This window comes from Aplidium turbinatum, chromosome 11 (assembly GCF_918807975.1).
Source record: "Aplidium turbinatum chromosome 11, kaAplTurb1.1, whole genome shotgun sequence".
Taxonomy (NCBI): domain Eukaryota; kingdom Metazoa; phylum Chordata; class Ascidiacea; order Aplousobranchia; family Polyclinidae; genus Aplidium; species Aplidium turbinatum.
In genome coordinates, this window is record NC_137482.1 from 22,742,380 (window position 1) to 22,769,017 (window position 26,638).

General features: G+C 39.8%; 1 protein-coding gene across 1 annotated transcript in view; it reads left to right on the forward strand.

Annotated features, from left to right (window-relative positions):
• LOC145779394 (uncharacterized) overlaps window positions 1-26,638 on the forward strand; it is a 242,422-nt gene that overhangs the window by 212,131 nt on the left and 3,653 nt on the right. The window contains exon 2 of the mRNA XM_082590975.1: window positions 20,239-20,446. Within this exon, the coding sequence (XP_082447101.1) occupies window positions 20,300-20,446 (147 nt within the window). The 5' untranslated portion in view covers window positions 20,239-20,299. The remainder of the gene's footprint in view (window positions 1-20,238; window positions 20,447-26,638) is intronic.

A 26,638-nucleotide genomic window follows, 5' to 3' on the forward strand; every position in this document is an offset into this window, starting at 1 on the left:
AAGACTACACCACCCTAGACTATACAAACGTTCAAGAAATAAATTATTGAAATCTTCCCGTGGTCGTGAATAATTTTTTTTTTTGAAATGGCAAGCTAACTTAAAGTTTAAACCAAAACTTCTACCCAAATCCAATTTTAATTTGATGAGTTTGGTTGCATACAAAGTGTGCATCTTCATAAAAAAAAAACATTATTGCCCCTAAAAATGCTTAGAAAGTGACCAAACCAAGATTACATGTCAAAATTTTCTGAGGGGCAAGCCCCTTACACCTCCTTTCCATTTTAATTTTTCAGACATTAAGTTTTGCATTATTCATTTATGTTATAACTTTTGCTTTGTTAAAACTCTGGTCCTTCCCCAACTCTTTTTAAAATTTGCTACTTCATTGTAGCCTAGTTGTTTACTCTTTGCTGAAATGATGAATGTGAATTTTTTTTGACTAATTTTTTTAGCTATGACAAAGGAACTGTCAATTCCCTCGTCATAGCACATGACTATGTAACTGTGCTCCGAAAGCTAGTGCAAACCGCTATTCCTACAGCGTACTTGCAGCATCAAGCTAAAACAGGTTGTTAATATCTACATTGTGACGTAAGCAACGATCCTGCTGCTAAAAGCGAAACTCCACCTATTTTTTTACATTGGTTAAACGTCTATTTAGAAATCAGATATGACCAATGGCGTGTTGAAATTCCTCTGCTTTACGCTGTTAGAACAGAAGACCCTTTTATTATCCCGTGGGATTGATGCAACCTAGTTGCTCTCATTATTTCAAAGATAGACAGACAAACATTTTTGCTTCCTTGGTTTACGAAAAATAATGCAAATGATCAAAACAAACAGCTTTATAGGGTCTTAATTTTGACATTACAGTATTCTTTGAATAAACGTCTGAATTTTGCAAAGGTTGCCTGGTTTTGAATATTTATCCTCGGACTGACTGGACTAAGTCTTTTCTTTGGTTGATTATATTCCTGGCAGTTTCGTATACTTGTAGACTGTAGAAGCTTTGCACTGCTGACGTAGGGCCGGTTACCGAGATTGACAGAGCGATACAATTTGGGTAGAGAGGTAACTCTTTTAAACCATAAGTTATGTTTATCTTTATGACAGAGCGATGTTCCCAATTTTGGGAGTGTTGTTGAAACTTGAAAGTCTACTGAAATTCGTTTTACTGCTTCAACATCCGACAAATTAAAAGAGTTGTTACTGACAAACTGGTTTTCACCGATTTGAAAGCGTTTTTGCAATTTGTTGCAAAATTGAGATTTATGTAATTGTTTGCTCTTTGGCCCCCCACAACGGATAATGTTTTCATGGATTCTTTGGCTTTAACTTCTTGTTTTCTCCGATCACCATTGACAAAATACCGATGCGGTTTTCAACATTCACAAAAAGCTTCGAGTCTTCAATATTTAGATATTTATGTTTAAGACGATGTAAGTGACATGAAGCAGATCAATCTTGAGGATAACGGAACTTTTTGTATCCGCTTTGAACTGAACTGCTTTGGTCAAGGGTAGGTCAAAGGTCAGAGGGTAGGTTAGGCTACTGCTTTATCCACTTTTCAATTTTACACTAGCACGTATAAGTAGGCTATTGACCAGTGGCGTATATTCAGGGTGTTCAAGGTGTGCACTGAACACCCCAAGAAATCCAGAAAAAAAGAAAACTTCCATCGGTTGTCGATGTTCTTTACTTTCATGATATTCTAACATCTTGCTGCATGCTGATTGCTTTCTTTTCAATTGCAAAACTCGTCCCCTTCTAATTTTAATACTCCAACGTTTGAGGTCATTGCCTTTAATTTTTTTCGGTCATTACCTTTAAGCTGGGTGTGCACTGACGGTAGGCACTTTAACATTACCCACTGGTCGAAGAGGTACGCAATCATGCGTGACATGTTTAATCAATATTTGTGTTTTAGTCAATTTCGACTTGTTAAAGTGGCTACCATTAAGATCCTTCTTGCACTCAGTTCAGTTGCAGAAGAAAAAATAGTATTAGCAGAGGGTGGGAATCGAACCCACGAAATCGAAATTACTATACTCCTCTGCCCTAACCATTAGGCAACGGTGGTTGTGGTGAAGCATTCAGTTAAATTTCTTTGTATCAAAATTTTTGATCAGAATATCACGTCACGAGTCACATGACTGAAATCAGCTGAATCGCGAATGAACATGTCACGCATGATTGCGTACCTCTTCGACCAGTGGGTAATGTTAAAGTGCCTACCTGCACTGACAGCTTGGCGAGTGCTATTTAAAATAAACAATTAAGAAAAATGACGTCACAAGGCAGCGAAAACAGCAATGGTTTTAGGTCAGCCAGGCTGTGCACTCGCTGATCTGCACACCTTGGCGCGTCATTGGGGGAATCCCAGGCAATAGCAAGTTTTAGCTTGTTGGATTAGAGTTTGAGGTGATCAGAGTTGGAAACAAGATAAGATAAAATGTTTTTTATGCACCAAGTGCCAGTAAATTAGGACTAGCTTGTCTGAATCTGCAACAAAGCTTATGGCAACAGCCAATATCATTGATGCACCATTCTAAAACAACACTGGTCACAGCGGTAAACCATAATTTCTTCGTGGGAAAATTGTAACTTAAAGTTCCCGGATCCTTTCGTCTGCATATAATGACCGAAGAAACACACACTTGAACTTCTTTTCAAACAGTGTATTTCTGTAAAAATTAGCCCACGGCTACCAAAAACGAGGGGGTGCAACGCGTACACCACTGAAAACTGTCACTACAGAACAGATTACTTGGATAAAAGACGGAACTTTTGTCCAGCTAGCAAGCACTAAGCCAACAGTTAAATGAGCGGCCAACTTTCAAGCAATCATTTTACGAATGACCAGAATAGATAGCAATATCTCAAATTCACGTATGCAGTACTGTGACGCAATAATGAAAGACAATTATGAAGTCATTCCAACAGGTGTTTAAAGCTGATGTAATATTTCCTGTTTAAACAGGCCCAAACAGGTCTGACAGGTTTGACACAATTCTTATGAACGCTGGTGCAATTTTGGCACATTTTCTAGCAACTTCCATGACGTAATATTCAGTAGACTTGAACGGTTTTATATGACGTTTGATTTGTACAGAGATTGGCCGTAACAAACACATCTAATCGTTTTGTAATTAGAGTGTTTGTAGGCTATGTTACTGGTATTGTACCTTATTGCTGAAACACCTTTATTATGTAGCAGGTGCCAGCTGACTCAAAGTCGCTTTCTGTGTCTCCTGGTTTGTTTCACATTAATTATTGCCTATGTTTGTTTCGTCTTGGGTGTACCACCGGTACGGTATATAATATATATATTAAAATGTGAAGCCAATGAACAAAATGATACCGGTACTGATAATAAAAAAATTGGCTAGTGGCTAAAGCTGCGGTTTAAACTACATCAGTTTTTACTACATGTTTGTTATTAATTCGCTTGTACATTTCTCAAGGTGTTGCGACCGTGCCTAATCCTCGCATGAAGTAAATCATTTCCATCTCGAGCACGCTTTTACTTTCGCGTTTTTTCAGACTCCTGCTGTGTTATGGCAAGTAATATTGTTTGTTTTTATGGTCGGAAATAAAAACTGAACTGAAGTAGGCTATGTGACTTTAGAAATGCAACTTAATGTTTGATATTATTAAGTCTTTCGTTCAATAGGCGCTGTCAAATAAATATATATTTTGTATTCTTCTCCATTCCGACAACATTATTTTTGTCAGTTCTGTTCATGTTCAGAATTTGTGCTGAAAATGCTCTCAGAACGCACCAAATTCAATGTTAATTTTAAAAATTTTCTGGGGGAGGCCCCCTAGACCCCCCGCTGATGCTTTGCCGTCACTGAACACCCTGTCAAAGTAGTCACGGTACGCCACTGCTATTGACACCACACTTGGCAATATACATCATAGATTATGCTGTAGTATATTTTGTAGGGCAAACGCCGGCCTCAGTACTTTAGTTGAAAACTCGCTCTTTGCAAACAAAGAAGTAGGGGAAAGACGTAACAAAGCGGGACATCGCGATTTCTCACGTTTTGTACTCTTTGGTTCCCTCTAACCGGAAGCACTATTTAGGCAACTAGAAACTGTCCTTGCTGTGGAAAAATAGCGACTGGCAGAGCACAACGCGTGTCGTGAGGAAGTAAAATGTGTTTTGGCATAATTTGTTATAAGAAAAAAATGGAAAAGTAGCTAAAGGTACCACATTCGTTAGCATAAGCGAATTTGTTAGTAGCTTTGTTTTTATATTAGATATTGAGACAGTATTTGTTGGTAACAAAAGCAACTTTTTGCTAAAACTTTACAAGTTTCAGCAGAGATGTTATTTTCTAAAGGCTATACTTTAGGGCGAAGTGGAACAGCTGTATTTGGGGCAAAGTGGGACAGTGCAAGTTTAGCCTACTAGCTTTCATAGTCATGCCTTTGCCCTTTTTACAGCGTTGATATCACGTTACTTCGCCAATGAACGTTCAGGTGCGGATGCAATATTTAGTTCGTTAAGCTTCTATACGCAGGAGGCACACTTATCCAACTTTTTGTACAAATTGCTTGCGGTTGTAATGTTTAGGCCTAAGTGTTAGTTTTTGTAGTGTAGGCCTAACTGAATATCTGAGAATGAACATTCATGACGAATTAAATATTTAGACAACTATTATTCCATGTCTAACACTGGATATTGGTCCTGCAACGTTAAAATTAAGATTGTTTATGACTTCTAAACATTAAATGGATGTATGATCACGACAGAGACGAAGCACAATTTGACAGATTTTTATTTTTGATTAGTTTTGGAAATGCTCTCAGAGCGCACCAAATTGGAAGTGTTTTTCAAAAATTTCTGTGGGAGGCCCCCAGACCCCCGCTGGAAGTGTTGCCTTTGGCAACACGCCTTCGGGCTTCGCCCGACGGTTACGCCCTTCGTGCCTACTACCTTGCTGCAGCATATTTCCAAGTTTCTTTCCCAACGGTTTAAGCCACCGAACGTCACTGTCGACCACTTGTCAAATATGTTGAAACAGTTTTAAAAGTATTTTCTTCCAGAATTAATAATCCCAAATTAGATTGGATCCAAAACCTATTTGTAATACAAAAACAAAATCCCGAGCACCTCTCTTCCAAATCTCAGGAATAACATGCTGATCTATTTTCTGACTCTACGTTGCGGCTTGAATTTTCTGGAAAAAGTTTCACACTTTTTGGCTGGTTAAAGCGGAATATCTGTAGGTTTAATTATCTCACTCAGCACTCCTGCCGTTTGTGTTCACGCGTCTGTGCGAGTCAACGTTATCCAAGTTGACGACAATCGCAAGAAAACCGTTCCAGACTAGGCAAGATTGAAATCGCCTTGAGACCAGCAGTAACAAACATTGGGCAACGACTGGATTTGCTTTGCAGCAGAAAGCCGTCGCACTCATCACACTGAATAAATGTGTTTTCGGTTGTGTTTTGTTTCCAATAGGCTACGTGTAAAGTAGCAGGTTTTGAGTATCGGTAGCTTGATGCTACTCTAGTTTCGTTCGAATTATAACAAATATCACAAATGTATATTTCGCACTGTTTATCATGTCAACTGTAAAGGGTCGCGGAAAATTTTAGGAGATTAAAAGGGGTCGCGAGCAAAAAAGTTAGGGAAGCCATGCTGTAGCCTATTCTAGCACACAATCACATATTGGTCGTTGGTTAATTCTTGGTCGCTGGTTTGAGTCTTCATCCTCGGCTTACTCAGTCTGAGAATGGAGATTCAAACCAACAGCAGTAGTTTTTAAATTTCAGTGGCGAAACCTTTTTAGTCATTGAAGTAGTGTGCCTGCTTCTGCACACTAGTGTGTATGAATGTGTAGTTAAATTTACTGTGATGGGGTGGTGGCTGACTATAGGTGACTGCTTATGGTCTTTCGCCGCTACCATCCTGATTGCGCCATAATCTAACCAACAGTTGTACAATGCATTGTTTTGACAATTATATTTACTCTGTTTGTTAATATATGGCGCTGCTGAAACAAAATAAAAATTGACTTGACTGTGTTGTTGCTGACATCGCAGAATTATTTACCGCGAGTTTTTTATGGATTGTATGGTTGGGCGGATCGCGCAGAATCATTGATTGATGGATTGAATCTTTATCATCGGACTGGGAAAGCTTCTTGCAGAGCTCAATCCTGGCAGTTTCGCATGCTTGTAGAAGCTTTGAATCTCTCACGCAGGCCCAGTCGTCAAGATTGACAGAGTGAAGTTTCCGATTGTTGAAGTTTTGTTGCGGAGTCCACTAGGTGCGGCTGAGTGGAGAGCAGTCCATAACGTGCGTTGCTCAAGCGCACACTCCGAGAGTCGAACCAGCGTCGCTTGATGTTGAAACTTCTTCGTTCCAGAAGTCACGCGCTAACCAACTGAGCTAACGGGCGGACCACTGTCAATTCCGTCAGAATGACAGTGGGGACTGGGCGCAGTTTGGAATTAAAACAGCAAGGACAAAATGCTCTATAGTAATTTCAATACACACAAGAAGTCTGTGAAAAAAAAAAATGGTTGCTAATACGCACATAGACTAGAAAGTAGCTTACTACCACAAGATGTTGAAAATGATGGCCAGCTTCATTTCCCAAGTTTTGTCTGACAGCAGATTGCTACCCTGGCCTTGGTTCACTCAGCCTTAAACGTTTCGCACCAAACTGTAATTCGCAAAACTGGTCCAATTTGAACTTGCAGGGGTTCTATGTTTTACTATTGAAATGTTTAATCCCCTGATGGATTTTGAATTTGGAAATAAAATAATGTGTATAAAACTTGTTTGTGTGGAGGTATATAAAAGCACTTTCAGATTTAAAAAAGGCAGGTAGGGTAAGGTCGGGACCCATGATCATGGTGGGAGCCATAATCCACCCCCCTTTTTTTAATATAAAGTATTCTTTTTGCATTTTTTGACGTCATTATATTTTTTATGCTTGGATCACTTTCCCACAATACTTTGGTCAAAATTGTACTAAAAATGAAGGTGCAATGAGGATTTATAGATTTTATGTTAAAAAAGTAAATTTTTTTGACTGAATGTGTTTTAAAATAACTCATTTGTTATGCAAGAAATGTTCATGAACTTTTTTGTAATGGTAGGTGATGCATTTATGATGAGATTAAGATGAAAGTTTTTTAGATAGCAATGTTAGTTTTTTTTTCAGCTGTTATTTCATTTCTGAAAGATCAGGTAGGAAGCCTTGAGTCACCCTGTGTTGGGACCTGCAAGCCATGACAAGTGCCTGTGATAATAGATGTTAAAGTGTCATATGACATCATTTTTTGCTTTTCACAATTTTTCCATTAGGATATATATATCACAATTCTGACTTTTGTTTCGTTTGCAACTATTAATTATGCTATTTCACATGAAAATTCTGACAACTCATCCCAAGGAATCATTTGAAAATTCTCCATCGCTTATTTCAAAATTTAAAGCTTGGAAGCTGGCTTGAAGATTGATGTGACACATAAATAATACAACTATGTTTTAGAATTGTATTTTAGTGAAGTGATTTCTTTGCTAAAATACTACATTTTTTGTCTTATCGCTCCCGACACGTGTCTTATCGCTCCCCACATGTGGGGTGCGATAAGACGCTTGGCGCATGTTTATGTTTTTGAGCGTAAATTAAACATTTGCTGAAATAATAACTTGTGCTTTTGCTGTAGAGTAGGTAGCACTACAAGGCATTGCAAAACTAATTTTTAGAGAAAAACATTGAGAAACGTAGAAGATATGCATCTAAAAGAAAAAAGTGGCTCGCAGGTCCCGACCTTCCCCTAATTACGTAATTTAAAATTAGCAAATTTCAACAATATGTTTACGATTATACAGGGATATCTAGAGAAGGGGATACGAAGGCTTTTATTACGTCTGACAATAGAAGGGCTTCTATTTATCTTAAATAATCTCCGTTTATGGTAAAATGACAGCACATATAGTAATTTAATAAACTTCGTTATGACATCCTGCATTGCACTCTTACAACCAGGTATGGATATTCAATGAAAACTCATAATCACTTGTTAATTCAAGTACCCATACGCGTGCTTTACACCTAGCCACAGAGGCGTAGCAACCGCCCTTCAAACTCTCCGATCGGAGGGGGCCCTGCAAGGAATGAGGGCCTCTCCGCCGGGGTTTTTGGAAGACTATCGAAATACAGGACATAGGCTAACCACGTGGTCACAAACGAGCGCGAAATAGCAGAGCTTATTGATATTGAGCAGGTGTTTTCAAAAAACACGGTACGACGTAGGAAGAGAATGTTTGGTTACGAATGTGCTGATGATTCGAGTCGTCTTTCTGCTGAAGAAAAATTCAAATCGCAATTTTTTCTTGTTCTCACTGATCAGGCCATGCCTTCTGTTTCTTCGCGCTTTGACCAACTCGTGGAGTGGTACAAGTTGTTTGAATTTCTGTACAACGCTAGCAGCTTGTAGAAGTGTCTCAGAGAAAATGGTTGGGTTGGTTGGTTTTGAATCTTTATCCTCGGACTGACAAAGCCTTGATTTTGGTTATTCTTAGTAGTTTCGCATAACTTACTTGTAATAGAGGCTCTTGACGCAGGGCCGGTTACCGAGATTGGCAGAGTGAAGTTTTCCGATTATTGAAGTGTTGTTGCCAGGAAATTGTTCCATTTACTAGGTGCCGCTGAATGGAGAGCAGTCCTGAAATGCGTTGCTCAAGCGCACACCCCGAGAGTCGAACTTGAGCCGCGTGGTCTTGAGCGGACACGTGGGTTAACCACTGAGCTAACAGGGCGGACGATGGAACTGGACATTGGACAATCACTGCAAAAAAATTAAAAGAAAAATGGGAGACATTGATGCCAACGAACTAATAATGGAATTGACAGGCTTTCTGCTCTTGCAATTACTATCGAAAACAATATTGCCAAATCCCTGGACTATGACCCATTACAATTTGCGCAGAACAAGGCTCGAAAGAAGCGTTTTGCGTAACTATGGAATATATGTCCACACTGTCACTGTAGAAAATGCTAACCAAAGCGCGGTTAGCTTCGCTAATTAGCGGAACTGTGCCCTCTACTGTGTATGTATACATAATATGAACCCTGCATGTTGTGCAATAGAAATACCACATTCCAGTTTCTGCGTTGGAAGGGGCCCCGGACTTATGTTCGGAGGGGGCCACGTTCTTTATTGCTACGACCCTGCCTAGCCAACTGCAAAGGTTTTGTCAAAAAAACAGCTAAACTGGTAACCTTTCAACTGTCTTTTCAAACAAGTATTCTTTAAATTGTTTGTTTGTTTATCTTTATCCTGCATTGCGGGAAAGCGGACGTGAGCGCTATGCATCGGTGTACGCCTTCCGACGTACACCTGACCCACGCTGCAGCCGACTGCAATGTCTGTTTCCGATTGTCTACTCTACTTATGACTTAAATTTGGTACTACCCATTACTCGAAATCGATCACTAGGTAGAGGCAATTATCGTAAAGTTTCTTGCCCAGAGAAACAACAGCAAGTGCGGGTGGCTGGAGTCGAACATGCAGGCTCTCGACTGCGAGCCCAACGCGCTAACCACTCGGCCACGGCTGCCGACCAAATATGTTCTACATAACACTTGCTAACTGTCTTGTGTAGCTAAGTATACCTGTTGCACTACAAAACTTTCTGCAATTTTAAAAAGAACCGCATGTTTAACGCGGTACCAACTACCGCCCTTCTAGTGTCATGAGAATCAGCAATCGTTCTGAGCCTTCGTATCCCCTTATTTAGATATCCCTGACGATTATAGAACAACAAAGGTGAACTCAAGGCAAGATTTCGTCGCAGACGTGAACTTCGGAGATATTGAATAGTCGCTACTTCACAGCAACTTGAAACTGACGCTATTTCTTAAAAGTTATTGTTGATGAAATTACCGATTTGACGTCATAATGTCAGTTTTGCTAAAACAGAGAAAATTGAAAGCCCTCAATCGCTATTGAACAGAATCATTGATGAAAGCTGCGGTGGGTTATTGGGTGGAAAACCATTTATCAATTGTTTTGTTCACAACAAGGGCTAAGTTTTTAAAAAAACGCAAACATTATAGGAGAAAAACATTTTACACAAGGTTGAAAACACAGGAATTTCATTACGGGTCAGTGCAAACTGGCAACTCTAACGATGCCCGAAAAAAGTCTATAATGCCTAATAAATAGGGTACGGTAGGGTAATTGTAGGTACCGTATTATAGGGAGCCATACATTTTTGCTCGACTTCACAGCCATGCTCTCTTCTACACCGGGAGAAAAATTAGCGAGTTACTATCCGCCTCTTGGTGTTGCCAATGAAAAAATAAAAAAATTCTGTATATCCTACAATTATTATTAATGAGTTCTTTTTCTGCTAAAAGTCATTAAATACCTTACATTCAGGGGCGCCGGAACGATTTTTTTACTGGGGGGGGGGGGAGGCAAGATTACGAAAAAAGGACCTTTTTTCTTACTAAAATGCAAATTTTTTTTTCAAGTTTTAAGATAAGATATAGCGATAATGCTAATCTATCAGCTTGGTCACAGCGGTAAACCATAATCTCTTCGTGGGAAAATTGTAACATAAAGTTCCCAGATCCGTTTGTCTGCATGTAGTGACCGAAAAAGAAACACTCCTTGAAACGTCTATTCAATAAGTGTATTCCTGTAAAATTAGCCCGCGGCTATCGAAATCGAGATGCAACGCCTTACACCTCTAAAAACTGTCACTACGATACAGATTACTTGGATAAAAGACGGAGAATTTGTCCAGCTAGCAAGCACCAAATAAACCAGTTAAATGTGCGACCGACTTCCAACAAACAACTTCCAGAATGAATCAGAAAAATTTGTGATAACTCAAAGGCACGTCAGCAGTAGAGTGACGCAATATTTCATGTTTAAACAGGTTTCAAACCGAAACAGGTTTCAACAGGTTTGACACAAGTCTTACGAACGATGGTGCAATTTTGGCTCATGTTTTAGGAATTTCCATGACGTAATATTCAGTAGACTTGAACGGTTTTTATATGACGTTTGATTAGGTGAACAATTGTCTGGAACATAGCGGTCCCTAGTTATGACAGTCTGACATGGCATAACTAAAAAAGAATTGACGACAATTGTGAGCCAATGAATAAAAACACATGATACACAAATTGTTTGAATCACTCACGTTTAAGTTAATACGCAAATACAAAGGGCATGCAAAGAATGAACAGCAATAAGAATAAACACGACGATACATGAAATTGGTACCATAGGTAGTAGGCACACGCAAAAAATGACGCTATATACAATGGTTGCGATAATAACCGACTGTTCTGGGCTCAGACAAGTGTCGGCCACCGCAGACAAAACCAGGCTCAAACCCTAACACTTAGGTGTTCTTTACGGGGGCGAGGCACGAAATATCCCTCAACACATAGTCTACTTTCACTTTCCCCGTACTCTCATCATAGTTGCAGACGGCAACTTTAGCTCTACGAACCACAGGCTTCCCTTTCCTAATTTGTGGAACTACCTCATGCACCCTCCCAAGTTGATACTTCCCACGTTTACCAATGTCCTGGAGAGAACCTACCACTACAAGTTGACCAGGCTCCAAATTCTCGGCCATTTTTAGCCATTTTTTCTGGCCCTGAAGACCTGGCAAGTAAAAATCGATCCATTTACTCCAAAACTGCTGAGAAAGTGACAAATTGAACCGATAATCCCTTCTTAATTGGTCACGATCATGTGGTTGCCCAACAGCACAGTATGGGTCTAAGTATGGGGTCAAAAGTGAGGCAGGGGTGATGACAGTAAAATCCCTAGGGTCGTCACTCAAAGGTACCAAAGGGCGTTCGTTCACGATCCGAACGGCACTGCCAGAGTTTGCAAAATACCATCTCGGTAACAAAAAATCCTTAAGCAGGTCCAAAGAGCGAAGCCACGACTCCCACTCTTTAACAAAGCTATCAGGGACCTCGGTGACCCAATCAAACTTGTCTATCGCCAATTGCTGAAGTATAAGGCGTGCTTTTAGAAAAAATGGCGCTCCAAAGCCTAGCGGATCAAAATTTTGTCCAAGCTGACTGAGCATACTTCGGCGCGTGTGTTTAGCTAAGGGCTTTAAGGAACATGCGATACGCATCTCGTCAGACTCGGTTTGCCACACACAACCCAATGTCTTCGCTGATGGCAAAGTCATATTTTCAGTCTGAAAGTCAATGTCACGAATCAAAGGTGAAAGCATCTCATTATCCAAATTTGACAAGACAATCATAGCCTCCTTGTTAGCACTCCACTTACCAAGTTTAAACCCACGGCTATCAAACAAAGCAATTGATTCATGAGTGATTTGCTGAGCTTCCTCTAAGCTATCAGCCGAAAATATAAAATCATCCATGTACATATTATTTGCAATATTGCAGAGAGTCAATTCACCAGCACTGCTGGGATTCTGCTCGATCATTTTCTTTATAGCCAAGCAAGCGATATACGGGCTACTCTTTATTCCCCAAGGGTGTACACAAAAACGAAATGGTACCATCCTACCATTTTCAAGGTCATCATCTTCAAACCACAATATACGAAGCAAATCCCTTTGCGACTCAGGTAACTTTATTTGAAAGAAGCATTTAGTCACATCAGCCATGAGACCAAATCTACCAAGCCGAAATCTAGCCAAGACATCTACCAGAGGGTTTAACAAGTCAGGACACGAAAACATTACATCATTAACACAAGTTCTTCGAAATTCAGACTTGCCATCGTAAACAATGCGCTTTTTTAATTGTGACGTAACAAAGTATGGTAAATACCATTCAAATCCCTTGACATTTCCTGCTTCACCAGTACGCTCAATATAGCCATTTGATTTAACATCTTTCATGGTGTCAGTAAGGAAATCACGAAGTTCAGGTTGTTTTAAAGCCTTCTTCCTTAAAGCAGCAACTCTATCTGACGCCAACAAAAAATTGTTAGGTAGATCAATATCTTCCTTCAACGGAACAGGTATCTCAAATCGACCATCTTTCAACTCAATATTCGGTTCAACAAGTTCTCTAGCCAAAATGTCATTGCGAGACAATTCACAGGTTTCATTTTGCAAGGTCAAATCCTGAATGACTTTATTCAGGTCTGCTATTTCCATATCGCGAGACTCAATTTTACGCTGAAAGCCAGAGATGACATCCGACTCTGAAGACGTCTGCACTCTGCACACTTTAGCAACGCTTTCATCTAAGGGTGACTTACCACCACAAGCCAACCAACCGAGAGGAGTGAGCAAAGCATGTGGTTCACTACGATTTTCACCAACACGCTCTTTTTTTGCACACATCAAATAAGCGTTGTCGTTGCCAATCAGTACATCTACAGTACTACAATCATTCAAATGAAACATATTCACGTCATGAAAATGACGGAAACCATTTAAATCTTGTTTATGCGGTAAAGTTTTAACATCGTCAGCCCAAGCTGGGTTAACCACCGAAGTTATATCACAAAACAGTTCATCTGTCTCTAACGACTGGATGTTGAGTTTGACAAGGTCAGCACAAGTAGCTTTCTGACCAGCCAGGGTATCCATTTTAAACGACGCTTTATCGCACGGTTTAAGATCAAGTTCACACACCAAATCACTCGAAACAAACGTCAACTGCGAACCAGGATCATGCTGACAATACACCAACTTCGATTTGCCAGTCATTGGATTCAAAACACGAGCAGCAGTAATGCGGTTAAAAGCTGCTTTAACATTTCCAATCTTAACATTACGCACAGGAACTCTGGCACGAGCATCATCTTTCCCAACAGAATCCAGAGAATCACGTGACGTCACATAAAAATCATGCAGAAGAAAATAGTGTTTCCTATCGTTGTTAGGCCCACACTTACGACAGTTATTTGCATGAACGCAATTCCTAACCATATGCTGGCGCAAACAATTCAAGCATTTGCCAGCTTTCACAATGACATCTCTCCGATCTTTAGGTGTCAAGCGCAAAAATTCTTTACAATTAGACAAAAAATGATATTCAACTTGACCACGTGACGAACAACAAATGCATGCCGGCAGGTCTTTACGTCTAGCCTCACCACCGCGCGGTGCGCCAACAACAGTCGAGTACTGCGAACTCCCTGACATCACATCATCGTGGGGTTTTACGGACGTCTGCCTAACCGGACATGAAGGCAATTTTCCTTTGCCAAACTTTTTAAATTGATGCGACTCACCAGAATCGCCCATTAGCATAATGCTAAAATCAGTCGACTTACGCGTTTCCCCCCGTACTACAAATTCAAACAAACTCTGAAAAGTAGGCTCATCAGTGCCACCATACTGATCACCTAAAAAGTCAAGATAACGCTGCTTAGCGTCAAACGGGAGTCGCTTAGCCAAATCCAAAACAAAACGTCCTTCCAATTTGTCACGCTGACCATAAGCTTGCGCGTAAAGCAAACACTGCGATAATTCATCTTTAAACTCTTTCAGATCACTGGAAGAGGTCGAAGTCAATTTGCTACCATAGCGATACTTTCTAATTTCTGGTTCTGCGAAAAGACCTCCACGAACCCCAAAACGCTGGGACAAGCGAGCTAACGACATTTCTATCCTGTCTTCCTCTGACAAGCCAGGGGTGTCAGAAACCAAATTAGCAATCGTTTGCGCAGCTGTTCTAACACAAGCTGCTTGTAACAAAGTCAAACAAGTCCCCTTAAAGGGCGAAGCTGCCATTAAGGCCGTAACACGATTTTTAAAGAAGATAAATGGCATATTATTACCATCGTAACCAATCAAGGCCGCCTTATCGAAAAACGTCCTACTATTTTGGTATTCAAAAAAGCAATCCTGCTGTTGAGAACTCGATTTAGCGGGAGAAGACAAGCTATATCCCTTAAGGGGCTGAGTGGGCTCAGTCACATGCACAGCCCGATCAGACGCGATACGCCTCTCACAACCACCCAAATTACGTGTAGCTGGGCGATCAAAACCTAGCGGCGCAGAGAACTGTGAAGGGGGCAAAGCATTACTACTAATGGCGGCCCCGTGACCTGTACGCTCTGGGGGAGGAGTTCGGTTGTAATTCGCAGACCTTGGCTCTACAGCATTCGGAAGACCCTTAGCCGCGGCCCCGAGACCTCCTGAAACAGCTGGAAAACGTGTGGATTGCCCTGGTCCACTCACAGGTTGAACGGGCGTTTGGAAAAGGTTATGTAAATTAAACTGCGATTGATGTTCATTTCTGGAATGCCTAGAAGAGCCCTTCTTAGAGCTACGCCGAGAGCCCACCTCTGATCGATATTCAGCTAAAACTACCTCTTTACGTTGTTCAGCCCTCAACTGAGCGTCTTTGAGTGCGAACTCAGCAGCTCTCGCGGCGGCCTCAGCTGCTCTCGCTTCGGCCTCAGCTCTCGCGGCAGCCTCAGCAGCTCTCGCTTCGGCCTCAGCTCTCGCGGCAGCCTCAGTTCGTATGGCCTCAGCTCTCGCGGCAGCCTCAGCAGCTCTCGCTTCGGCCTCAGCTCTCGCGGCAGCCTCAGCTCGAATGGCCTCAGCTCTCGCAGCAGCCTCAGCAGCTCTCGCTTCGGCCTCAGCTTGTATCTGGAGCTCCTCTCGTCTTAGCTGCAGGTTAATTTGTGCCACTATCCGAGACGAAGTCCTAGACATCCTAGTGCTTACATTTGAGGCGCTATCCTCAGGATGTATGTCAGCATCCAACATATCTGAGAACTCACTTTCTTTTTGTTCAAAGTTATTTTTTAACGAGTTAAATTCGGGATCTACCCTATCACGAAGTTCTGCCAAGATTGCAGAGTTAAAGATTTTAGTCAAAAGAGCATGGAAATGCCGTAATTCCTCTTCTAAAGTAGATAACTTAGATCTAAAAATTAACAGTTCCTGCTTATCACTCAAAGAACCTAGGGCTACAGAAAGTTCCCCAATTTCAGTCAAAATATCCCTTCTAAGATGCCGGGCCTCTCGAACTGACTTAGCCTCATCGTTACTGGGTCCCTCCCCAGAATGGCCTGCCCGACCGCAAAGAACATCATCAGGCTTAAACTCAGTCGAGTCTACGGCGGTCGAGTCCCTGTCGCCACCGAGTGTAGACATATTAAATGTTGGGGCTAAATTTAACAATTAAAAAAAAATTAAGTTACACAAACACACAAAATTATTAGGCTACAGTAGTTATAAAAAACTTAACTGCAAAGACCGTAAAAAATACAAAAAAGAATTTAAATGCACGATACCGTAGCTGTACGGGTATGAAGTCCTAAAGTCCACAAAACTTGCTTGGATTCTTTCACTTGAATCTACAAGCACAGATGGATTGTCTTTAATCTTCTTTCTTGCCAATGAATGTCAAAGTTATTTTTCTTCAGTACCAAACTGAGAAGAAATGTCTTTACTTTTTTTTGCTTCTGTAAGAGTGTAGACTACCAACCAACAAATCTTCTTTTATTATTTCTTGTAGTTCTAAGTAGTTCTTCTGCACTAGCTGACAACAAACACGTCGTTTATTTTTATGCCTTCAAGTGATTCTTGGCCTACCAGCTAACAAAAATCGTCTTTTATTTTTTATGTGCTTCTAGTGCTTCTTGGCCTACCAGCTAACAAGAACTCGTCTTTTATTTTTTATGGTCACACCGGTAAACCATAATCTCTTCGTGGGAAAATTGTAACATAAAGTTCCCAGATCCGTTTGTCTGCATGTAGTGACCGAAAAAGAAACACTCCTTGAAACGTCTATTCAATAAGTGTATTCCTGTAAAATTAGCCCGCGGCTATCGAAATCGAGATGCAACGCCTTACACCTCTAAAAACTGTCACTACGATACAGATTACTTGGATAAAAGACGGAGAATTTGTCCAGCTAGCAAGCACCAAATAAACCAGTTAAATGTGCGACCGACTTCCAACAAACAACTTCCAGAATGAATCAGAAAAATTTGTGATAACTCAAAGGCACGTCAGCAGTAGAGTGACGCAATATTTCATGTTTAAACAGGTTTCAAACCGAAACAGGTTTCAACAGGTTTGACACAAGTCTTACGAACGATGGTGCAATTTTGGCTCATGTTTTAGGAATTTCCATGACGTAATATTCAGTATAGACTTGAACGGTTTTTATATGACGTTTGATTAGGTGAACAATTGTCTGGAACACAGCTCACTATGTATTGAGTAATGAAGATAGCCTACAAGTGTCCAGTATACAAAGAAGGGCATCATGCTATGTTATAATGATGTAACCTACTGTCAAGCCTTAAAGCAGCCTGCGGCCATGGCCGCTAAGTAGTGCTTGAATGACCACCGGTGCTACTTCCTCAATCGGCCAGGTTTGGCCGCCGGTCTCTTCCAGCCAATTATTTAATTTCGCAATAGAATGATCGTGGATTAACTGTCGAAAATATGTAGTATCAAAGAGTGACGCAAAATTAGGTCAGCGCGTCATAATCGCCACTGTTGCATTGTGCGGTAATATTTGGTATTGATGGAATATATCCATCTGCGATCACCAGCGCTGTAAGTCTTGTTTGTAATTCTCGACGTTTATCTTAACAAAGTCTTAATCCGAAGTGCTAATTTACATCGGCTGACAATATTGTCGTTTTTATGTCGATTCGATGTTGTCGGACATTGAATCGTTGTTAAAAAGGAGAACTAGGTTAGTTGACATCCAAGGGGAAAACATTTTTTGATCATATTTTGCAAAAATTATGCTTCTTTCAGGGATACCTAAACAAACCGGGATGCGAAACTAACGGATTATCTGCTTTGATCGTAACAACAGTAGGGCTATCTTCATGTCGTGAAGTGCGCACGTCGCGGTGACATGTGATTTTGTCAACAGTAAGCAGATGCTGGACAGCAGTTCACGTTTCGTTGTTCCTATTCACTGCTGTACTGGAAGATCACAAGAATAGATTAAAAGCTACAGCAGATTAGGTAGAACAAGCTAGTTAGTACTTGACCAGCACAAATTCAATACCGAAGCAGGTAGTGGGCTGGTAAGACTCTGTACTGGTAAAACTACTCATTGCAGTTTTAAGAACTGTAACTTGGTCAAATCCAAAATGATGTCAGTTGCTAATCAGCGCTCTGCATATAGCAGCAGTGAAAAATGTTGCACACGAGTCTTCCCATCATTGTGCTATGCTACGCCATAACTGCGTAGGATAACATTGTAATTTTGAACTAATTTTGGAGATAGTTTGTAACTGTTTTGCCAAAAACGAGCTCAAACGGCTCTACGCACCAAAACATGAAGCACCACTAATGATGGCTGGAAAGCTTCGAAAAGTTACGAGTGCCAGCTCCAACAAAACTGCCGCTTAAACCTCTAGGTTTTCGTATTCGATCGCCGTTTGGCATTAGCCCTACTGTTGTTAAGCGGTCAAACGGAGTTTTGCATCCCGGTTGTCTTAGGTATCCCTGGCTTCTTTTAGTAATGTCCTTCACATCATTGAAATACTTATTTTATTACCTTGTCGTCATTGTCAACACAATCATGTCGAGCGTTGTTTTTCGTTGTTAAAAAGAATTCTAGGGGAGTGGCGAACTTCTTTAATATCAGCCACATTGGAGACACTCGTGCGAGTGTCGTTAGATGGTCCCGCAGTACTAGATTACAATCCCGATAAAGCAGTTATTGCGTGGTGCAACGATTCTATTGTAGGACGTCGCCCAGGCCCAGACTTCAACAACGCTAAGTGATCATTTTAGCATTGTTGCAAGTTTAATTCTATTTATTTGTACTATCGTTATTTTTATTTTGTATTTTGGCCTCCAAGCACACAGATTTGGCCGCCGAAAAGTAGCTCCCGAAAAAAAACGAGTTTTAAGGCCTGTACTGTGTTGCAAAATTTTCTGCCGTAAATATTATTTTGATGCAAAAATGAAAGATTATTATTAGGCTCAAAGCGAATAGCAGAAATTGTTATATTGCAAAATGTGCAGTTGTTTACATGACTTTAAAAGGGCAACATTGCCCCCCTGCTTTTCCATCTGCAGAAAAATTGAGGGCAGGGGGGTATCCGCCCCCCCTGCCCCCCTGCTTCCGGCGCCCCTGCTTACATTATTTGGAGCTGGTGAACTAGTTTCCGCCTTGGTCATTAATGTTATGGTATAAATAAATGTACGTCAAAGATTGGAATAGAATAGAGTAATAGACCAAGACATATGGGTTGAAGTGTGTGAACAGTAAAATAAAGATAAAGCAGTTTCACCTGAGTTTCACCCTACCAGTATGTTTTTGGTCGATTCCAATGTATAACTTCATGATGTGAGTGTGATCCAGCGTTGCCAGATGGGGAAATAGGATACCAAATAAAAAAATTCTGGTGAAATTTAGAGGTCTTTGGTACCACGCATTTGACCTTGGAACCAAACAACGTTTTGGTGAAATCTGGTGAAATATTTCCCACTCAAATTTTTCCAAAATTTTTTAAACTTTTTAGCAAAAAATGTCTGCTCGTGCAGAAAACGTTTTGCAAGAGGTTTGCGCATGCGTGATGGCTGTGTTTAGTTCAGATTGAGTGTGTTCAAGTTCAGAGTGACCAATTTGCGCTCTTCAATCAATCTTTTGAATCTGACAGCAGCACTGTACCAGCGATCGTGTAGCTTTTGCCACTGGCATGGTTGCAGGCAGTGGCGAGACAATGCTTTTTGGAGAGTTCTTTTTACTAAAAAACTGGCCAAAAAGACAAGTTTTATATTTAAAATTAGTGAAGGAGGTTGTTTTTTGCCCAAAAACTAGAAGTTTATCAACATCAGTGACCTTACATAGGCTACACAAGCATACAGTGGCCACTTGTTTCATTTTCATGGATATCCTGACCCTGTGCAGGATATGCAAAAGTCTTTCAAATTTTTTCATCGGGATGTTATTGCATCTTGGAGTGCATTTTAACCCTGGTCGTAAAAGTTTCCGCTTTTAAAGTAAAAACAACAACTTTTTCGGTTAAGAACTTTTGAAGTTTATACTGATATTTATGACTGCTACAGTTATAATCCGTGTATGCGATGTGTGACAAAACATATGTTTTGCATATTCGTTTCACTTTAGTCTTATGTCTCAAAAAGTCAAAAACTATTTGTATTTTTAGGCGAAATTGCTTTATTTAGGGTATTTTAAATATCTGGTGAAATTTAATGCAATCTGGTGAAACTTTAGTTACTTTTTGGTGACAAGCAGCTTTCAGCATCTGGCAACGCTGGTGTGATCAATCAAGGCGGATACTTGACTTGTACAGTATACTCCCAGCTCTCACTGTTTTATGTTTATTTGTCACGATGAATGCAAATGATATAGATGAATGGAAATGGACATCCAATACTCTTACAAGAACAAATCAGCAAGCAAGAAGAACTCTAATCAGAACAAAGCGACGGAACTTCCGATATTCTGAACCTATCAAGCATACAAATTCAGGAATAAAAGTTAGTTACGTTGTTGCGTAGGCCTATTTCATTGGATTGTTGATATTGTAGTCAGGTTATATGACTTTTGAAGTGTTACACACAGCAAGAGAAAACATTGTTTTGTTTTTCCTGAAGTATCTATATTTATACGACATGCACGTTTTAAACTTCTTTGGTTTTGCCGCCGTTTCCTTTTGTTGGTTTTATTCCTGTAAATTATTGGTAACTTTATCATTGCTGTTGTTTTCCAACAAAGAAAAACAAATTAAATTGAATGGAAGAAAAAAATATATATGATGTTTATTACGGTAACTTTGCTGTAAATCCTTTTTGCTCTGCTTGCTGCATCGAACACTTTATTTGCAACTGCTGCATTATATCTTTAAAATCAGGTTTTCAATGTAGTGCAGAGGTACTACATTTCTTCAGTTGTACTCTCGCTCCCCGCTACTTTCCAATGTAAAGTGAAAAAAGTGACTCGTTTTTGGAGATTTTTACGGAAAAAATGCATGAAAAATCAAAGCAGTTAAGTCATTTGACTATTGCGGGAAACATCAAGCCACGTTGGTACTGCTAAGAGTGACACCACTAGTCGTGACTGTGAGGATGAGTTTTTTGGTGTTGGTGCCATAGCATGAAACGTCGGTATTAACAGAAAAGTCGATGGTGGATCAGGGGCGGATCCAGGTATTCACGTTAGGGGGGGCGATGTCATTGACATTCAGGCAAGTGATCAGCCAGGTACAAACAACGACGGGGGTCTCCCCTAGAAAATTTAGATCGAGTTTGATGCGTTGAGAGCATTTCGAATACAAATTATGAGAAATTGAAATTCTATAACTTAAAAAACCTTCAACAATGCTGTTGTTTAACAAAGGGAGGAATGAAGAGCTGATATGCCCTTGCCATGTCAAGTTGAAGCCTGAGCAACCTAGCCGCATTTATAGTTGAGACTGAAGGTTTCACTCTTGATTGCTTCACGGCAATTTAAAAATTGACCTTGGAAAGATAATAACAGGTAATTCTGTCTTCCCAATATTGATGCAAACATTGAAGTTATAGAGTTACTGTATAACTTCGAGGTTTTATTCCTCTGACAAGTTTTGAATTGTTACAAAGAGCAATGAGGAAAGGTTATGCATACATTCAACATAATGAGCAACAAAAGTGGGAGCCAGGTCAAAACACCGAGTTATGCTCCACCCCCCGTAGAATCGTCGTTCGCCACTATAAGCTAAGTATAGATTGTAAATTTTTATTTTGGACTAGCGAAATACTACAATTTGTGCAATAGAATGGCAGTTAAACATAGTTAAATGACGACCAAAAGATATAGTCCTCCTTAAAACGTGTCATGCACGGTCAATATTATTCTTCTGAATAAAATATGATTCGATCAAATTAGTTGTTCTGCAAGAAGTGGTACGCTTGGCAGTACAGAGCGTCCAAGTGGTACGAGATCGTAAAAAGGTTGGGAACCCCTGGTTTTGACTAACAAACAAAAGTTCATGAACCAGTGGGGAAAAAAACACTGGAGTATTCGAAGTACAAATGGCTACCTCACAATTTGCCAAGTGCTATATCAGTTAGTTCAGCCATCAAACAGTAAAAAGTAAAAAAAAAACATTATATATAACTGCTTTAGCATCAACATTGGTTATTTCTGCTTTAAAAAATAAATCTCATTTTGAATTTTTTTTTAAAATTTCATGTTCAATCTATCAAAAGCATACCGTAGTGCAAAATGTTGAATCATTGTTCCACAATTCATAAAATATATAGACATATACACTAGTGGTACGCGACTACGCGTACCACAGGTTGGGAACCCCTGGTCTAAGCTTTAACTGATCTTTACAAAGAGCATGTCAGAATCAAGGATGAAAAGTCACAATTTTTTTTTAAAAAAATCAGATTTTATTGATTTGAATCGGATGTTTTTATTTAAATCAGGGATAAGTTTATTTTTGACCCATTAATTACTTCGACTAAGATATTTATTAATTGTGTCTGCTTTTGTGTTGTCGCTTCGCTATATATCAGGGCACCTGTCGGTTAGCCACTGCTTAGTGTCATCGTTAAGGGAGACTAGGCCTTCCATACCATGATGGGGTGTGTACAGCGGCAATCCTTGATTTTGTGGGCTGCCATCTCCATTTCACCACCAAGCTACAACGCAACATGTCTTCATGCCGTCCCACACTAGTGAGCAAACGATTTCGCCTTGATGAGGCAAGTCTAGAGAGGCCATGACCCAACTGATTCCCAGACATAGATCCGAATACTTGACGAATTGGAGATGTGCTGCTTGACCAATGACCATTCACACTACGCCTCATTGCATCACTGTTTAGTGTTTAGTTATGTCGTTTCTCATTTAATTATTGAAATTAAGGTCAGAACTCATCTCATCAGACTAACTGCCAAGTGCCAAACTCAGACTTTCTCTTATCCTTTAGCAAAGGGCTTCCCAAACTTTTTTGCTCGCGACCCCTTTTAATCTCTTAAAATGTTTCGCGGCCCCTTACGATTAAAACGCCGAACAGTGCGAAATGTTTGTGATATTTATTGAAAAGCTTAAATCTAACGAAAACCAAAAACAATTTATCGATTTTAGTTCAGTTTGTTTTTATTTATTTCTGACCATAACAACGAAGTCTATTGGCAGCCTACTGGAAACAAAACAAAAAAGCAAACACATTTATTCCGTGTGATAGGTGTGACTGCTTTCTGCAACAAAGCAACTCCAGCCGTGGCTCAGTGTTTGTTAATGCAGGTCTCAAGGGTGTCCGACGTTTTCTTCGTAAACAGTTCTTCGTAAAGCAATTCTTCGTAAGCAATTTTTCGTAAAACAATTCTTCGTAAACTTAATTCTTTGTAAAACAATTCTTCTCAAAGCATTTATTCGTGCATGCAATGGAGATTTGATGTATGCGAAGAAATGCTTTACGAAAAATTCTTTTACGGATTTCATTTCACCAACAACTGTTTACGAACAATTGTTTTACGAAGAATTGCTTATGAAGAATTGCTTTACGAAGAATTGTTTACGAAGAATTCGCCTATAACCGGTCTCAAGGCGGTTTCAATGTTGTTTAGGTTGGAACGGTAGGCGAAGTGAGAACATTCCAGATATATCATTTTGAAATATTTGTATCCAGATGTTCAATTTTTTATGAACGCATCACTTTTAGATTTCAATGCAAAATATTGATGTCTTCTCTTAGGAGGGACAAATTGAATTCGTTCAGTTTTTCAAGCAAATCTGACATTTGGCATAATTCCAAAAGCTAGATGTCATTGCAAAAATGGTGGACCAAGACTGAATTTTATTCTGTTGAAGAAATCACGATTTCGGTTTTCAATGTTAATTGGCTAGCCATTTTAAAGCTTTGACTTTTGAAAGCCACCTCACTTCACAATGCAGTAAAAGAGATTTTAACTCCGATTCCCTTTCACCTCTTAAATTTTCAAAAATACGGGAAGCCAATTGACCGCGCGACTCTTAATAAAGTTAATAACTGTCACAGCATCTCATGCAGAAGTGTTAATATCCAGTACCTTGTGCAAATTGGTATACTTTCTGCGACCCCTGAAGTTCGTTACGCGACCCCTTGGAGGGTCACGACCCCCAGTTTGGGAAGCCCTGCTTTAGCACACACCACTTGTTTTTTGCTCATTTATTATTATGATCCTTCCTCATTAGGGTGGAGTGAAAAAAAATTTTTTTTCCAAATCAAAAAACATGGGGTCTGTATACAGGCCAAATGACCCAAAACGGCTTTTCAAAACATTTTTTGGGGGTAGCTGTCAATATTGGCAGCGCTACCGCCACCTGGTGGCTATGAGCGAGCAAAAATTCTTAAATACTCCATAACTTTTGATACACACATGCTAGAAGGTTGGTTTTGGTGTCTATAGATGCAAAATACATATGTTTATATCTGCTCTAAGAGACATGTTTTCTTTAAAATGCTTCTAAATTAAGTTATTTGCAAAAAACTGATTTTTGCATTAAAATTTAACAAAAATAACATTTAATGTTATACTTTTTCCTTTGCAGAAATACAATTTATCATAAGTTACTTGTAACTTTGTTTAAAGCTATTTATTATTCATTATGATGAGAACAAGAAGTCAATTACAAGTTAAAAAAGTATTGCACAAAGACTATGTTTTCAGAAGTAAGAGTTTATTTCCTGATGGGAAGCTACCCACTGCAAAAGATGTTTTACAACGAGTACTACACGAAGATAATTGGACAAAAGAAAAAACAGCCAGTAAAATTGCACTAGAATTGGTTAATCATTGGATCTATTGCAATGTTTATACTCTACATCACACCACAGTTGCACACAAAATATTTGACCTTGTAAAACAGTTCTGTCGTCTAAACAGATACCCGAAAAAAAAAAGAGGAGCAAAATATGAGAAAGATATAGAAGACTTCATGGAAAAGGCAAACCAACTTTTCGATATCTTTTGTTATGATATTGTGCGACGTAAAGAACATGAAAAGCAACATCAACTGAGAATGTCAGACGATGACTATGCATTCTTCAATGACCAAAAAGGACCAAGGCTTGCCAAAACATCATCTTCTGTTGAAATATTAACACCGTCTGATGTTCTTTTTGCTAGAAAAGCACATGCTAGTATTGTATCTACTGGTACTTCAGTGTCAGATGATCAACCTTCTTTGTCATTGGAATCCCTTAGTGGTGAATCACAATCTGAAGATGATGGTGATGTTTCATCTTCTTCATCATTCATTGGTCCACAAGTTCCTGCTATTGGCTTTCAAAATAGGACATCCTATCACAATTTGGCTATGGCATGTGTGACAGGTACGGTGTGTCTGACAGAGTTGCCTCTGTAATAGCAACCGCCGCTCTGAAAGACCATGGCATTATAACAAATGAAGAAACCACGTTTGTTATAGACCGTTGCAAGTTGCGAAGAGAACGAGCTAAATACAGAGAAGAAATGCGTAAGAACGATGATGAGTTATATTCAAACGTCGATGGAATATACGTAGATGGAAGGAAAGATTCAACTCAAAGTGTTACCCAAATTAACGGCAAATATTATCGCAATTCTGTGCTTGAAGAGCATTATGTAATAGTAGGGGAACCTGGCGAGTTCTACTTGTCTCATGTAATTCCTGAAGATGGAAAGGGCATCAGTATTGCAAAAGTGCTTCATAACGAATTGGAAGGAACTGTTCTCTTGGATCATCTTTGTGTGATAGGTAGCGATGGTACAGCATCCATGACGGGAGCCCATCGAGGGGCAATTCACTGCTTGGAACAACTAATAGGTAGGCCTTTACAATGGGCTATTTGTTTGCTCCATTGCAATGAGCTTCCTTTGCGCCATGTTTTTATGGAAATTGATGGCTCAACCAAGGGGCCTGATTCCTTTTCTGGAAATATTGGGAAATGCTTATCTGGATCTGTTTCTGACTGGGATATAGTCCCATTTAAAGCAATCTCCAGTGTTAATTTTCCAGAATTACCAAATGCTATTGTGGATGATCTCAGTTCGGATCAGTATTATTCGTACAGAATATGTTGGGCGGTAATTCTTGGTGATGTGGATGCAGATCTTGCATTATTAGAAGTCGGTGGGCTGTGTCACTCAAGATGGCTAACTTTGGCATGTAGGATCTTAAGGTTTTATGTTTCTGTATCAACGCCATCTCCAAAGCTTGTCATTATTGTAGAATTTTGCATAAAGGTTTATTTCCCCTCTTGGTTTGAAATTAAACGCAAACATTCAATATCTGATGGTGCCAAAAATTTCTACAACATGATTAGAAGAGTAATGACCTTTCCAAACTCAAAAGTACAGAAGATTGCTCTGAAAACTCTGCAACGAAATGCTTTCTTCACAAACCCTGAAAATATATTACTTGGCATGCTTGGAGATGAAGATGAGGATACCAGAAGAATAGCCGTCAATAAAATACATGCTTTGCGTGGTAATGCAACAACATCAGCTGTAATCTTTGATTCAGACAACTTTGATGGTGGGGCATTGGAGCAATCAGATAGTGAGGAGGATGAACAATCAGAGACGCCTGCTTCTACAGCCACTGTCAGGAAGTTCATTATTCCCAAGTTAAACTTTAGTGCAAAATGTTATTACAAACTAGTAAACATGAATGTGTTGGAGCTGACAGAACCACCCATTCTAAGAAGCTTATCA